The sequence below is a fragment of the Pagrus pagrus genome (assembly GCF_965226575.1).
Source record: "Pagrus pagrus genome assembly, chromosome: 22".
Classification (NCBI taxonomy): Eukaryota; Metazoa; Chordata; class Actinopteri; order Spariformes; family Sparidae; genus Pagrus; species Pagrus pagrus.
The window spans coordinates 6,279,988-6,295,966 of NC_140204.1; the positions used below are offsets into that span (position 1 = coordinate 6,279,988).

Consider the following 15,979-nt stretch of genomic DNA (forward strand, 5'->3'; position numbering starts at 1 on the left):
AAATGACAGGCTCAAGCAGCTTTCTCTTTCTTTTTTTTACTTCTACTTGCTTAGTCAGCCCAAAAAGCTGGTGACAAGGGTCGTCTAGTGCAGACGTTGCAGGACTCGCCACCAAAAATAGGGCCAAAGATGCTCACCGAGGGCCCGGTGTGTCAAGGCCCTGACACAAGCTGAACAAAGTTATGTCAGAAGGAATAGTTTCATATTTTGGGAAACACTTCATACAATTTAATCCATTCAAAACCTGCAAACAATAAAAACGAGTCTTGTCGTGTGATCTCTAGATTGTGAGGCAGATTTTTCAACATTAGCCATAAAAAGGGCTGGATCACCCCTTTACCACTCATTATGCTAACTAAGCTAACCAGCAGCTAGCTGTAGGTGCATATCTATCCTACATATTAGCCTCAGTCTGTGCATGTTGTGTATTATTGTTATGTTTGAGTCACAAAGTTAAGAGTTAATCTCCCTGAAAAATAATTGGTGATGTTTGACAAGTCCGAAAGGTTTAACAAGACCGAGCGCTGTTCTGAAGATATTACCAGAATAGTCAGTTAGCTTAGCATAAATGTATTGTAGTTACATACCACCACTGCTTAAAAGACCCAGGTAAACTGTGCTGTCTGCTGTGGTGTAGTCCCTCATGTGACCACAGGGTGGAAGCACTGACAAACAGAACAGCTTTGACTAGTTTCACCCCGTCCGTCACCAGAAGCAGAAGAATAAACACACAAAGAGCAGCGGGTCAATGTCTCGTCTCTTTGCCCAAATGTTCTTCTTTTACTTCATTCATTGTTTAATGAATACAGTGAGAGACAAATAAATACAGACAGAACAGCGGCTGAAAGGTGGAGGAGAAAGAGGAGAAGGTGGAGGAACCGGAGAGGAAAGGAGGAGCGTGGAAAGTCGAAGGGAAGGGGAGGGAAAGTCTTCTTCTGTTGTGATCATTCAAGCCTGATTAGTATAATGGCAACTGGGTGAGTTTCAAGAATTAACAACTCAAGTAAAAAGTGTGAAAAGTCGTTGCAGGTTAAGGGGAGAAAAAAACGGGAAGAGCGAGAAAATGCAGGAAAGAAAAGACGATGCGAGAGAACCCTCACCAACGGGAACATACTGAAATCATCGAAAAGAATACAAAAACTGCCTCGTTGCCTGTTTTTTTTGTTAGTCTTTACTTGAAAAAATACTTTAAAAAGTAACAAATCAACAGAAAACACAAGTGGTGGAAGTTTGAGCTCGACTCGAGTGAGAGAGAGAGAGAGAGAGAGAAGAGGGCACGTCCAAAATAAAACACAGAATCAAGCACATGTTTGTTAAGCACACTGCAGCTTCTCGAGATATTTCAAACAGGCCCTCTTCTGTCGAGCTCTGTGGGGAACATACACATGAGTTTTGGGGGTCGTGGGGGCTGTTTTTATTGACTGAGGAGGAGATAGTTAGCAGAGGGGAGGGGGTGTGGACGCCGTGCTGTCGATATTAAGACTTGTCTGCTGATTTGAGGAGGTTTTCTCTGCTCCTTCTCTTCACGTCCCAGTTGTAGACTCGTGCCATGTCTGAGGGGAGGAGGAGTTAAGGAACAACAGCAGCAGAGCGACAGTTCATCGTGTTTCAGATGTTTTTAAACCAACCCTTAGAAGCTGTTTGTTGGGCAGCATAGCATGACTTAAATACCTGTTCTTGAATGATCCTGTTTAACAAAAGATTACATTACACTTACACATGGTGAGCGGCGTCTCTGGGCGTATCTAGAGTCTCTGAGTAGAGAGAGTAGCGCCACAAGTTGGCTGCAAATACTAGCAGCCGAGCACTCTAAGTCAATCAGTCATTAAGTCATGTAATAACTACAAGCTGCCAGTTTTACAAAACAAATTAACAATAAAAGCATTAAGACCACTTATAGTCTGACTCAGGAACAAAAGTGCAACAACAGATCGGCCGAACTGTCCGTCATTGCGAATCAGCTGTAGGCCTCAGCCTGGGTGGACCACACAGTGGAAGGATACTGACTTCGGTGGTGGTGAACTGGTCTCGCAGGAAATCCAGATCGTCCTCGAGTGTCTCTAGGTTACGAGATGCTGTGGAGAGGTTCTTCTCTAGGAGAGCCTGGGCTTCATCGATGTCGTACTCTAACATGACGTTTGCCTTTCAAGGGAAAAAGAAAAAATATGCAAAAAATGCTCTCAGACTTGGTTCTGTGATGAAAGACCGAACCCCAGGAAATAAAAGCGACTCTCATCTGAGCTCTACTTACCCCTAACCATAGACAGACTTTGTCGGTGGGCGGCACTGAGGCCTTGCAGTAAACATTGTCAGCCAACAGGAAGTGTGTGTCCAGGGGCTCTGTGGTCTCCTGGGAAAACAGAAACATTACAGCAATCTGGTCAAAAAGCCTCAGTTATTCATTTTTCTATCCCACTGACCTAGTTTCCTCCAACTAAGCCTGAGCTTGAGACACTTTCTATTTATTAAAGACAGATGAGGAACGTGACAGCCACAGATCTCGACCGGCTCTTTTAAAGAACCCATACATGTCGATCTCCTCTCTGCAGCCAGGCAGTGTTCATTAAAAACAACATCCTGACATGTTGCTAAAGCGACCGCAAAATCCACCTGCAGGTAAGAAAGTTAGCTAGACACGTTCCTAACCTTGAAAACGTTCGAGCTTCGACCAAACAGCACAATATATAGATTTCTTGCAGGTTTGGTGCAACAACTTTTGTTTTCTGTGACCTTTAAACGTTAGTGCGCTCACCTTTTTCTTCTGCATGTGTCGTAGGATTTCTAGCGTCTGTGTGATTTGTGGGATCTGGCTTTTCAACCTGCACATCGAGAGAGTCGAGCAAGGACGTCATTCATCAAGTCTTTACAGTGTCACACAGCCCAATGCAAGCCCACTCATTCACACAGAGCACACTGCACTGGGGAAAAAAAGAGACTCACCAGACTTCCTTGTAAAAACAGTCAATTTTAGAGTACTTAAGCCTCAACACTTTTTCCATAAAAGAGCAAAAGAAAGACTTATTTATCTATTTTTACAGCATGAAATCAATTCCACTTTCACAGGCAGTCTGTCCTCTACCAGTTTATATTAAGCTGCCCTGGCGTGAACCGTCTAGTGTCACAGAGACACACTCCAGTGTCAGTTTATGGGACTCGGAGTCCTTCTGTTGGTGTTACCTGAGTTTCTTTTGAGACAGGTTGAGCTCCATGTATTTATACTTCTGGTACTGTTCGTCCAGCTTCCTCAGTGCCGAGTCTGCCGTCTCGTTACCTGGCTGCTTCATAAAAGAGTCGACATCAGCCTGTAAAATCCAGCAGAGGAGAGAAAATCTGATGTGATTCAGGCAGAAACATTTAAAAAGGTTTATTCAGGTTATGTTTAGTCACGTTTGCCACTTTTCTCCCTCGGTCCTTGACGCATCAGCTGATATGAAACAAACCGTTACCTCGAGTGACAGATTTCTCTGAGTTTAAACATCGTTGGAAACATCTGGAATGATGCAAGTACACAAATCAACAGAACATATAACAAAGGTTTAGTCGTTTCTGGACGTTTTTGCATGGAAATGATACATTTTATCTATAAAGACTGAGCGATGCCGACCAGTATCTGTATTTGAGTCACGAAGATTCAATAACAATATATCAGCTGATAATTGTTTTATAAAAAGCAAAGTCGACACAAAAAAATGAATGAATATTTGTTGATGCCGAGCAAGAGCAAGACTGAAGTGACACATTTCAAATGATTAATCAATTAGCTAATGAATTGACAAAACATTTCAGCTCTACCGAGGACATCCGATGGAGGTTTAACTCACATTTTTCTCCATTTGAAAGATTTTTCACCAACTTAAATCAGAGATGCGCGTTATTTATCGACCCGACTCTGGGAAATTTACATCATAAGTTATGTCGATAATGAATTTAAGTAACACTGATATTCTGAAGCCACATTTTGTTATTACGAAGAATAATATGTTGAGTTTATATCAAGTTTCATGTCGTAATATTTCAGGAAATCATCTAAAACGTGTTCAATGGAGAAACCCTTGTGTTTTCATTGTGTTAAGGGTCTGTTCTGCTAATAAATATAATATTGTGCGTATAGTGTCACTGCATAATCATGATATCTTCAGAAATAGTTATGGTACCGTGAACATCTCATACCAATGCATCCCTACTCTTGGGCCCTTACAGCAGCACCTGTGCCCAGTTAATTGCACATAATTGTGTTAATTATGCATTAATCTGTCAACGAGCACACGACCCAACCTGTACGTAATAGGGCTGACAATCTGTGTGCACTGCCGGACTGTGTTTTTTTTCATAGACTACAATTAAAGGAGGAGAAGAGGAGAGGCAGCTAACGCTCTTTTAAATGACAGCAACCGATTCACTAGCAAACCGGCTAACGGCTAGCTTAACTGGCTAACGCGTAGCTAACTAAAACACGTACAAGTCTAAGGAGGAAACGAGGTGCAACCGTTTATAAGAAAGCCAGCACGCAGACACTGTAATGTCCGTACATGGACGCGAGCAGCCGCCCAACCCGCACACACAGCCAGGATTAACTGAGCTAGCCCTCCGAGCTAACGTGGCTAACTAGCTCGTAGCCAGCATGACGCGCCCACGCTCGGGCTGCGGGCACAAAGGTGTGCTTTCACCGGTCTAACCCCGCTGCGGGGACCCGACAGGATGAGAAAAGTTACAGTTAACGCACCACAAACACCGCTTCGGGGATCCCGAGGTGCTTTTTCTTTGTCGCCTGCACGGCATTGCTGTTGTCTATGGTCGCCGCCATCTTGGAGAGAGGCTACTCCTTCCTTCCTTGCGTACAAGTCTGGGCGTCACCCGTCTCAAGGGGGGGAGGAGGCGCGGCTGCCCCTAGTGGCCACAGGCTGCAACTGCTGCTGCTAACATCTGCATTACTGCTACAAATACTGCTGTACTTGTTCTACTTTTTATATATTTTTTATTTTTACTATTTACTATATTAGTCACTGCAGTTCAGAGTGCATATTGTGCTTTTTGATCCATTTTTGCCTTGGAAATTTCATGCATTGTGTTGCTTTGCCAATTCAGATTATCAATACAAACAATAAGTAACCTGTTAATCATGGGTGCAGATTTAGTGAAGGCAATTTAGTGAAAATCTTGTTAAAGAGTCACCTTCCCAGAAAGTCATTTGATATCACAGTCCACAAACCTGAGATCACTGATGCATCTACTAAACTACTATTACAGTTCAAATTTAGATTCAAACCTTTGGTCAGATGCTAACTCAACTAGTCGGCTTTAATTATACATATACAGTCACTTCAAATATACCAGATAAAACTCAAATATTAAATATTTAATCATTGATCTCAGGTGTGAAGGAACTTCCTGAGTTTTAACCAACATGATTCTGCTTTCGCTTGCTGTCTTATATATCCACCATGATATTACAATGTTTAAGTTGTTGGGAAACTAAATCCAAGTAAACTCATTATAAAGTTACATTACAAATGTGTTCGGTGTGTGTGTGTGTGCACGTGTGTGTGTGTATGTGAACGTGTGTGTGCAGCTTTTGTTAAGATGTTGATGTTGATTGCACATTGTATCTAAACTTGTGAAACAACGCCTCCTGAAACTCTGTCAACAGACATTTCCTCAAGAATAACCACAGGCAGCTATTCATTGTGGTTAATACACCCAGTATCTGGATGTGTCATAAAAAAAAATAAAAAAAACTGCCATCCATCAAAAATAGACCAGAATAACAGTCATGTTTTCACTTGTGTGAAGACGATGATCCAACAGTGTTTTTAAATTGTTTGTTTTGCTCAAGAAGTAGGAGAATCTTTTCAACCCATGAGGGAACATTTAATCCTGTTGTATGTGTGTTTGATGTTAATAGATTAATACTATGTGTATGGGTAATAAGTGATTATTGAGAGGAGATATTTTTGTGACTATGCAACATTTTTTAGGAAAATCCTTCAGACCCCTATGACTCGGTCGGGTTTATGGGTTGATTTAAGGATGTTATGCTGTTGTGTACGTTCTCTACTGCCTCGTCTCAGTGCCTTCACTCAGTGGACAGAGACACTGAGACGAGGCACTTTAATGTCATGAAAGTGACAATAAACATAAAAGTCTGATGGTCGACAGGTGATCAACATTTAAATTTTGACACATGTAGTATCCAAAACTTTAATTTTAAACACTACGTGAGCTTCACCCCCCTCAGGTCCATCTGCCAATGTTGTGCACAAGATGTCACAAATGATATCAGGCAATTTATGATGCATCTACTGAACTACCATTACAGTTTAAATATAGATTCAAACCTTTTGTCAGATGCTAACTCAACTAGTCGGCTTTAATTATACGGACATGTATACTGCTCAAAGCTCAGATAAAACTCAGATATAACTGAGTTTTTCCAACATGATTCTGCTTTTGCTTGCTGTCTTATATATCCACCATGATATTACAGTGTTTAAGTTGTTGGGAAACTAAATCCAAGTAAACTCATTATAAAGGAGTTCAGCCTGGAGGGGGTTCAGACCTCCTCCTGTGTGTCTGCACAACAAGAGGATATATGTGTGGAGGAGTTTAAGGAGCAGGTGCAGGTGGAGGATGTTTGAGATGTTGTGATGTACGAAGGAAGAAGACAGAACCAGAGCATGAGCAGAGTCTGCAGACAAGTCCAGTCAGCTTTATCCATAAAGGCCAAAACCAGTGATCACATTGTCTCAGGGGGCTTTACAGTGTGCACAGTGTACAACCCCCTCTGTCTTCAGTTTGAAGAGCATACTCTGTGTGTGTGTGTGTGTGTGTGTGTGTGTGTGTGTGTGGGTGGGTGGGTGGGTGTGTGTGTGTGTGTGGGTGTGTGTTCTCAGCTTTTGTTAAGACGTCGATGTTGATTGCACAATGTATCTAACCTTGTGAAACAACGCCTCCTGAAACTCTGTCAGCAACATTTTCTCAAGTATGGCCACAGGCAGCTGTTCATAGTCGTATTCATACCCAGTGTGGCACCTGTATAGAGATTGTTTTGTAACACAGGCAAAATTACTGTAATAGTTTAACAGTTTAACATTTCAACGGTTTCTTTAATAATATATTTTAGCATTTAGTTTTTCATTCGTGCATGCATCATTGCACTCGCCCGGTGGTGTAGGAAGCTACGTGTGACAGATAACAGTAGTCCACATAGAAGAAGTGAGTTGTGGTCGACGCCCTTGAAGTGTGGTCTGTGCATGTGTGTGGTGCTGTGGTACACACAGCTTTGTTTTGCTCGTCCTGCCAGTGAAGTATAAATAAAATGAACACTTTTCTACACCAGTAATGCCGTCGCAGTCTGAGTGGTGTAACACCAGCATCTAAAAGTGCCATTCTCTCAGCTTAGCCTCACTTGGCTTCAACTCAAGTCTTGTAAAGATGTTTTGAGTTCGCATTATGTCGGTCTGTGTTTGTTTGTAGGTATGTATGGATGAATGTACACCGGGTTTTGACTTGTTCACTTTACTGTTTGTTTGAAGCACTTTGTAACTGTGTGTTAATAAGCTCTACACAGATAAAGCTATTATTATTATTATTATTATTATCAATAACATTAATCAGCATAGTTACTGCCATCAGTCAAAAATAGATGAAAAAAAAAGTCATGTTTTCACTTGTGTATGGGTCATAAGTGATTATTGAGAGGAGAGATTTTTGTGACTCTGTGCAACGTTTTTTAGGAAAATCCTTCAGACCCCTACGACTCAGGTCGGATTTATGGGTTGATTTAAGGATGTTATGCCGTTATGTACGTTCTCTACTGCCTCGTCTCAGTGCCTTCACTGCGTGGACAGAGACACTGAGATGAAGCACTTTAATGTCATGAAAGTGACAATAAACATAAAAATCTGATGGTCCACAGATGATCAACACTTTTTGGAGACTGCATGAGCTTCACCTCCCTCAGGTTAATGTATGATATCACTCACCCTGTGGTTTTTCTCTTTTCTACCATCTGTAGGGAAAACTAAATTTTTAGTGTTTATTGTGCTTGTTCTTGGGCCAGGCTGTCAGAGTGTTTCATAAGAAATGAGAAATTCCTTGCAGTAATCTTTATAGTCAGGATGATGTTTTCCCCTCCACAAAATATTCTCTATAATTGGTTAAGAGAGACATGTGACAACACCTTACCATCGATCGAACAATATAAAAGCAGCAGCAGCTGTCCTGTTGATCACAGCTTTGGAGACGGAGCAAAGACGAGCTACAGTTTACCTGCAAACCCAACTTGAGTGATCAACCGACTAAGATGGCAGGTAGAGTGAAACTTTCTCTTTGACGACTTCAGGTTAAAATATTGTAAAATGGAGCCCAGACTCCAACACCTGCTCCTGACTTATTGTGATGTTTTTCGGGATATTGTTTATCTGATTTTCTGCCTTTATGTCTCAAAGCCTATAAAATCATATATTAACATTTGAGCATAATGATACCTGAAGAATACATCAGTTAGAAGTTCAACCTACAGGTTACTCTTTAAACGATGCATGTAATGTGATTGTTCTATGGTAGGTAACGTGGCTTTCACTGCAGTGGCAGACCATCATGGGTACATTGGACCCAACTGTGGTTTTCAACAAAGTAATTACAAACATTGGTGGAGATTACAACAACACTACAGGTAAATACATCACATGCAGCCACACTCACAATCACCTGAGCTGATTGTTTGGAGTGCTGTTGAGACATTTTACATACTGGTTTAATGAACACAGCTGCATATTCAGTTACACCCCTCACCTGATTCAGAAACTTGTAAATGTGATGAACCTCTGTTTCCACAGGTGTCTTCACTGCTCCTGCTGCAGGGGTTTATTATTTCACCTTCTCCTATCATGGTGGAAAACAGAATAAATCAGGGCTCTCACTGGTGATGAAGGGAAACCCTATTGTCAAGGCCTATGATGACAATCAGACAGCCGTAGGCTTCACTGATAATGCAGGAAACTCTGCATTCCTGTGGCTGAATCAAGGAGAACAGGTGTTTGTGCGCCTGCCTGCAAACTGTCAGGTCTGGGCATCTGACAGCACCACCTCCTTCAGTGGTTTTCAGCTCCAGAGTCCACAACCCTGAGATCAATGATGCATCTACTAAACTACCATTACAGTTTAAATTTGGATGAAAACTTTTGGTCAGATGCTAACTGCATCTAGTCGGCTTTAATTAAACTTGCTCAAAATTTAGACAAAACTCAAATATTAAATATTTAATCATTGATCTCAGGTGTGAGGGAACTTCCTGAGTTTTAACCAACATGATTCTGCTTTCGCTTGCTGTCTTATATATCCACCATGATATTACAATGTTTAAGTTGTTGGGAAACTAAATACAAGTAAACTCATTATAAAGGAGTTCAGCCTGGAGGGGGTTCAGACCTCTTCCTGTGTGTCTGTACAACAAGAGGATATATGTGTGGAGGAGTTTAAGGAGCAGGTGCAGGTGGAGGATGTTTGAGATGTTGTGATGTACCAAGGAAGAAGAACAATGTGTCTTCAACCTGGAAAATGTCACGACCAGGTAAAGAAAGGTTGAATAACACCTTGAGTGAAATCATGTACGTCCTGTTGTTGTCTACAGTTTATCTGTGTTATCTCAAAGTGCTGTAAGAACTGAGGAGGGACTGCCTCTCCTCAGTCATGTCTGTGTACTGCTGCTGATGGCTCCTAATGTAACAATAAAGATCTACTGAGCATCTGAACAAACTCTAGTTCATGTTTTTAGACTTTAAAAATCATACTATAATTATTTTTCAGCTTACATGTATGTATCTTTGTTAAATGTGTCATAATAGCAATGATTAATTATCAAGAGTGTTTTATTTTGTAGCAAATTCCCAATTTTAATCACATTGGTAACACTTTATAATACACATGATTATTAAATGTTAAATCTATAATTAACTTTAGTTCTTAGTGTTTTTAGCTGTTAGCAAGCAATGAAATGCTTTATGAACCATTTATTAACACCAGCTGCAACTTTATAATAAACATCCAAATAATATTTACAGACAAACTTTACAAAGTGTTATAAACATCAGTTGAGACTGTGCAATAAACAGTTGCTTAGTAAATAAATTCATTAATTCAACCTTTATTTGAACCTCAAATAATCTTTGAGGTCAAGCCCTCATTTTCAAAGATGTCGAGAGCACAAATAAAACAGTGAATTAGTTTCTGACTCTGTGGAGCAACAGGTGGCATCCTGTCAAAGTGGACTGTAAGGTAACTGGAAACACAAGTGATTAAATACACAAAATCCAAACATGACACACTCTGAAGGGAATCATTCATCTACAACTGGAGATAATATACATATAACACACAATATTGCTGGTTACGATAAGTTCAAACTGAAAACATTTGAATCCACTGAGCACAATTCACAGGACATGGAGCTGCAATCTGAAACGTATTATAATGTTGAACAGAAGAAATAAACATGGAAAAAAGAAGAATGTAATTGTTAGCTGTATTTATAGAGTACGGAAGCCCTAAAGGGCCATGCATTCATAAATTTTATATCCTACGTTTCATTGCAGGAAACATCATTCAGTGTAGCAATGTCAGAGGAGCAGGAGCATATCGATCATCATCATATTGATCTTTTCAATCAATGCCTGACACAGGCTGAAATAGCATTATGCCTTGCTATTACAGATAATATACACATTAGTGTGCGTAATCTAAAATGAGGTTAGCAAGGTTTCAGCTATATTTGCGGCGCAAAGTGAGCCTGATGTCATCATTAACTACATAACTGACCAGCTACGAGGTCCCGGCGTCTCCATAATCTCAGGCCTATCATATCACAGTCATTATCTCGAGATCGCAAATTTATTATCCCGTAATCTCGGGAAAATGGCAGTTGTTATTTCGAGATAATAATTCGAGATCTCGAGAAAAAAATAGAAATTAACTCGTTATCACGGGAAAACGGAGGAAATAAAATGCATGAATGCATGGCCCTTTAGGATGGCAGACATGTTTACAATGTCTAATCAAAAGGTCAAATTCATCTGTGGGGATTTTAATATAAATCTGCTTAATCCAAGAAACCAAAAACCAACTGAAGACTTTTTCAATACAATAAAGTTTAATCCTTTATCCAAAAATCACCAGAGCCAGCAGGACTACAACTCACTGTGCCACATTGATAGACAACATATTTACTAATGTTACAGACAACAATGCAATAAGTGGATTACTGATAAATGATATCAGTGATCACCTAACAGTGTTTTCAGTCTTTGACAATGACTACAAGAAGGCTGGTTGCTCCCAGGGTGGTGCAGGTGGAGACTCACGGTTTACACAGGAGGCCGGCTCAGGCATTAGAGGTGGTGAGGGGTGGCAGAGGTACGGGAGGCTGGGTGGCGAGTGGTTGAGGAGCTGGTTCACAGGTATTGTCTGGTAACACTGGAAGAGGAGGAAGGCAGGGTTAAAGCACTGGCGAGTGAACACAAGAAAGCTTTCTAAATACATAAACACTAGAGATACTGAGAACGATCAAGTACCACTGGAGCTGGCGACAATAATCTGACACCGTGCAGAGAAGCTCTGGGCATAAGAGCAGATGCTGATTATAAGCCACGCCCAGCCTCACCAAGCACCTCTGAAACATAAAGCACAGAAACAGACCACAAACTCGCCACCACCAAGTAAGAAAGTAAGGACAGAAGAGTCAATGAACGTTTTAAAAAATGAATTACTAAACCAAAATTGTGAAATGTTATATAAAGAAGAAAACCTTGACAGAGCATATGAAATATTCTTAAGGGTATTTATGATAAATTTGCATTCAATTCAATTAAAGAAATGTAAGATTCATTAATGGTGTTTTTTATACATTGGTGTTAATTATTTGACCCCTTTTAGACTTATTTTAGTTGTAAGTAACATAATTGTGTTCAGAAAGACTTCTGAAACCATTAGATGTTGGAAAAATGTGCTCATGAGTCCTCATGTCTAGTGACTTCCTGTGAGGAGGCCAACTGAAACAGCATATTATTTAATGGCACAGCGACATCTAGTGGAATCTTTCAGCATAACATACCTAAACTGAGTGCTAGAGATGGATCAGGTTGAGTTCAAGACATTTTTCATTACATAGAAGATACTTTGACTCAAAATGTGTTAGGGTTAATCAAATGTGTTATAGATTTGATTGATAAATCAATTCTCACCACAATGCAAGTGTTTTTAAGTACAAATCAACCTCTACTCCTGTAGTAAACTAGTGGGGACAAATGTATAGACTTTTGGCTAAAGGGTTCAAGATGTGAATCTCAAATCTTAGCACTGGCCAAATTATGCTGAAATTAATATTGCACAATTATGAATGATTGCCAACAGTACACTGCCTCACACGGGGCCCCATATATAGTGCTTCATGCAACGTGAATCGGGAGTTTTGGATAAAATTTGCTTGTTAGTAATTAATGATTATCAGGGATAATTATTCATTTTGATCAATAAGATCCAATTTACATTACCTCAGGGCACCACCCTTGGAGAAGGGACAAGATAGCCAAGTTACCAAATCAGGCTCATAAAAAAGAAAGGTACTCAAATGTCACTTGGTGACTGAATAATAATTAACTTAAAAATGCCTTGATTGTGGGCGGGGCTCCAGGAGCAGTTAAGACACGTCCAGTCACCCTTACGAAAAAGAAGTTTATTCAAGTGTGCTATTAGTATACTAAAAATAAGAAAGTATGCTTTCAGTTTACTTTCCGAATGTGGCATGAGAGTGGTGTGAGTGGGTGTTTGTGTGAGCTGGTGTATGTGTAGTGTGTGTCGTCAACAACGCCACCTGGGATTTTAACCCAGGAAATAGCCATACAAGGCCAACACAGGTTCGTACAGTCACAAGGGGCCAGAGAACGTGGTTTCCAAGAAATATACTTTATTAACCAAAGAGTTTAAAATGACTTTAAAATAGAGAACCACCACACTGGCAAAAGAAACGAACAAAAAGAACCAAATCAGGGCTGGGGCTTACCACGGCGGCAGGGAACTCAAAAAGGGGACAAAATCCAAACTATAAACCACCAGTGCACTGCAACCAAAACTGTGTCAAACACCACCACCAGGGGAGGACTGCCGCTCGCTTGGGCCTCAGCACCTGTTGTAAAACAAGAAACAAATAATTAACACAAGGCACAGTGTGGGGACATCTGGGGGGAATCTATGGCTTTAAAAGCAAGAAAAAGAAACCAAATACACAATTAATCAATTAATTAATACCAAAGAAAATATCAGAACAAAATAGAAATGATTTATGTATTGCAAAAAAGGAAATAAATGCAATTTACAACTAAGGAGTTAAAGAGGATTAATAACAATATAAATCAACTTAGATTGGGATCAAATATTAAGCAAAGAAAGAAAATAATATTTTAACCCAAAATCGACTTAATACAACAAACAAAAACAATCCAAACTATTAGCAAACAAATAAACTAAGTACGACCTAAATTAAATGTGCAAAGAAATCTATGATATTTAAATCAATAAAGGAAATAATGTGTTAAATCAAAAGGAGACAACAGGTGAACCAACTCTGCCGGATTCAGACTGGATTTTCGTGGTGTGGGCACGATAGTGGCGTGACGCCTTCCCACTGGGCCTGAGGTTGTTAGCACATACAGTGACCCGAGACAGTATAGCGCATCTCAGTCCACCCAGAGCCGAGCCAGGACAGCAGCAACCCTTGCGTGGTGGCCAATGACCGGAAACACACCAGGACGCCAAATGATTGATACAGAACAAGGAGAATGGGGGGACCGCTGCACAGCAAAGGAGAATGTGTCAGAATTAGTGCAATAGATGAAAAACTGCAGCAGCAGACAAATACAAGCGGCATACCTCTGAGCTCTGCGCCCACCCGAACCGCTCGCTCCCTCCGGCTCACCGTCGCTCTCAGCACTGCAAAGGAGCGGGAGGATGAAGCCCCAGAGCCGAATAAATTGGCGATGTAACAGCAAATAATACAGGGTGCCCACCTTAATAACTCGCTGTTATTATTATTTTATGCTGTTATGTACGTTCACTACTGCCTCGTCTCAGTGCCTTCACTCCGTGGACAGAGACACTGAGACAAGGCACTTTAATGTCATGAACGTGACAATAAACATAAAAGTCTGATGGTCCACAGATGATCAATACTTTGTAGTGGAAATTCTCCTTTGTGAGGTTGAGAGTTGCTAAATCTCAGAAGAATTGTAGCCTCAGCGTGATGAATCAGATCTCTTTAATACATGCAGCATGGAGAGAAGACCTGACGTGTTCTCTCCAGTCTTCCAAATGTTTCTGACTTAAATACAAACAGAGTGGGGGGTTACAACATTTCTTCCCAAAACAATGACCCCTTAATATTTGGTTGGTTGTATCTTTCCCAGGACAGTGAGCCTTTGATGCTTCATTAGAATGTAAATGTCATCTACCATCTATCTTCCTGTAACACCTCAGGCAGAGACAATTGCCTCTCATCTGACTTTATGATCCTCACACCAAAAGAGGATTCTCCCCTTTTGCTCTCACATCCTGATATGGTCTTTACAGTACATCGCTTACTGAATGGATAACTATTTAATTTCTCACAATTTTAATTTTGACACATGCAGTGTCCAAAACTCTAATTTTGGACACTGCATGAGCTTCACCCCCCTCAGGTCCGTCTGCCAATTTTGCACACAAGATGTCACAAATGATATCAGGCAATTTAGGATGCATCTACTAAACTACCATTACAGTTTAAATTTAGATTCAAACTTTTGGTCAGATGCTAACTCAACTAGTCGGCTTTAATAATACATAAACTTGCTCAAAGCTCAGCTAAAACTCAGATAAAACTGAGTTTTCCAATATGATTCTGCTTTCGCTTGCTGTCTTATATATCCACCATGATATTACAATGTTTAAGTTGTTGGGAAACTAAATCCAAGTGAATTCATTATGAAGGAGTTCAGTCTGGAGGGGGTTCAGACCTCTTCCTGTGTGTCTGCACAACAAGAGGATATATGTGTGGAGGAGTTTAAGGAGCAGGTGCAGGTGGAGGATGTTTGAGATGTTGTGATGTATGAAGGAAGAAGACAGAACCAGAGCATGACCAGAGTCTGCAGACAAGTCCAGTCAGTTTTATCCATGTAGGCCAAAACCAGTAATCACATTGGCTCAGGGTGCTTTACGGTGTGCACAGTGTACAACCCCCTCTGTCTTCAGACCCATCTTAAATACAGGTGACCCAGGTGGCACAGGTAATCCACAACTCCTCTGATGACCCTGGCCTTCACTCCACCTACAGTATAGAGACCCTGGAACACAACATGATACAGGCAGAGTCGCTGCAGATACAGAAACCACCACATACTTGTGTAATATAAATACCCTCATATCAAATCAATAGATAAAACATTAAAATGGAAGAAGTTCATTAAAAAGTTCATATTGTTTGCTGTGAAACTCTCAAACCCACCCCACAGAGCAGTGTCTATGTAATCATTAGTTTCTTTAAATCTGATAATATGTTTTCTGCACAGCGGTCAAAAACAGTTTTTCCTCTCCTGGTTGGAAAAACCTGAGGAGCCCTCAAAGGTTCCTACACTATATAGACTGACCTGCCAATCACAGTCAGACCATGACACACAACAATTAACATAAATCTGCTCTTACATCTGATATTGACACAGGTAACTTGTGATCTCAAGAAATCAAATAAAATGTAACTTGTTATCAGGATAAAGCAGAGAAATAATATTTGACCCTGACCGTTCAGGGCTTCAGCAGTTCTTTCCCTGTAGGAACTTTAACATTTGTAGCTTTTGTTAAGTCATTTGTTGTTCTGTCAACCAGTGTTTCTAATAAAAATACTTTGAGATATTGCTGTGTGTATGTGTGTGTGTGTGTGTGTGTGTGTGTGTGTATG

At 40.5% G+C, this 15,979-nt stretch overlaps 1 protein-coding gene across 1 annotated transcript; it reads right to left on the bottom strand.

Moving 5' to 3' along the window:
* Positions 1–745: 745 nt before the first annotated feature.
* vbp1 (von Hippel-Lindau binding protein 1) lies at positions 746–4,842 on the bottom strand. The gene is made up of 6 exons (XM_084343444.1): positions 4,724–4,842; positions 3,178–3,302; positions 2,753–2,819; positions 2,252–2,350; positions 2,004–2,142; positions 746–1,553 (listed from the first exon to the last, which is right to left on the bottom strand). Exons 1-6 carry the CDS (start codon positions 4,802–4,804, stop codon positions 1,477–1,479), a joined length of 588 nt encoding a protein of 195 aa, XP_084199570.1. The 5' UTR covers positions 4,805–4,842; the 3' UTR covers positions 746–1,476.
* Positions 4,843–15,979: the final 11,137 nt, after the last annotated feature.

What these genes read in the sequence shown, in the direction of transcription:
- vbp1 (XM_084343444.1), bottom strand. Translation starts at nt 4,804, where the DNA reads ATGGCGGCGACCATAGACAACAGCAATGCCGTGCAGGCGACAAAGAAA. An exon ending in CTGTCTCAAAAGAAACTCAG is followed by an intron (nt 2,820 to 3,177) that starts GTAACACCAACA and finishes CTCGATGTGCAG; the next exon opens with GTTGAAAAGCCAGATCCCAC. An exon ending in GACACATGCAGAAGAAAAAG is followed by an intron (nt 2,351 to 2,752) that starts GTGAGCGCACTA and finishes CTGTTTTCCCAG; the next exon opens with GAGACCACAGAGCCCCTGGA.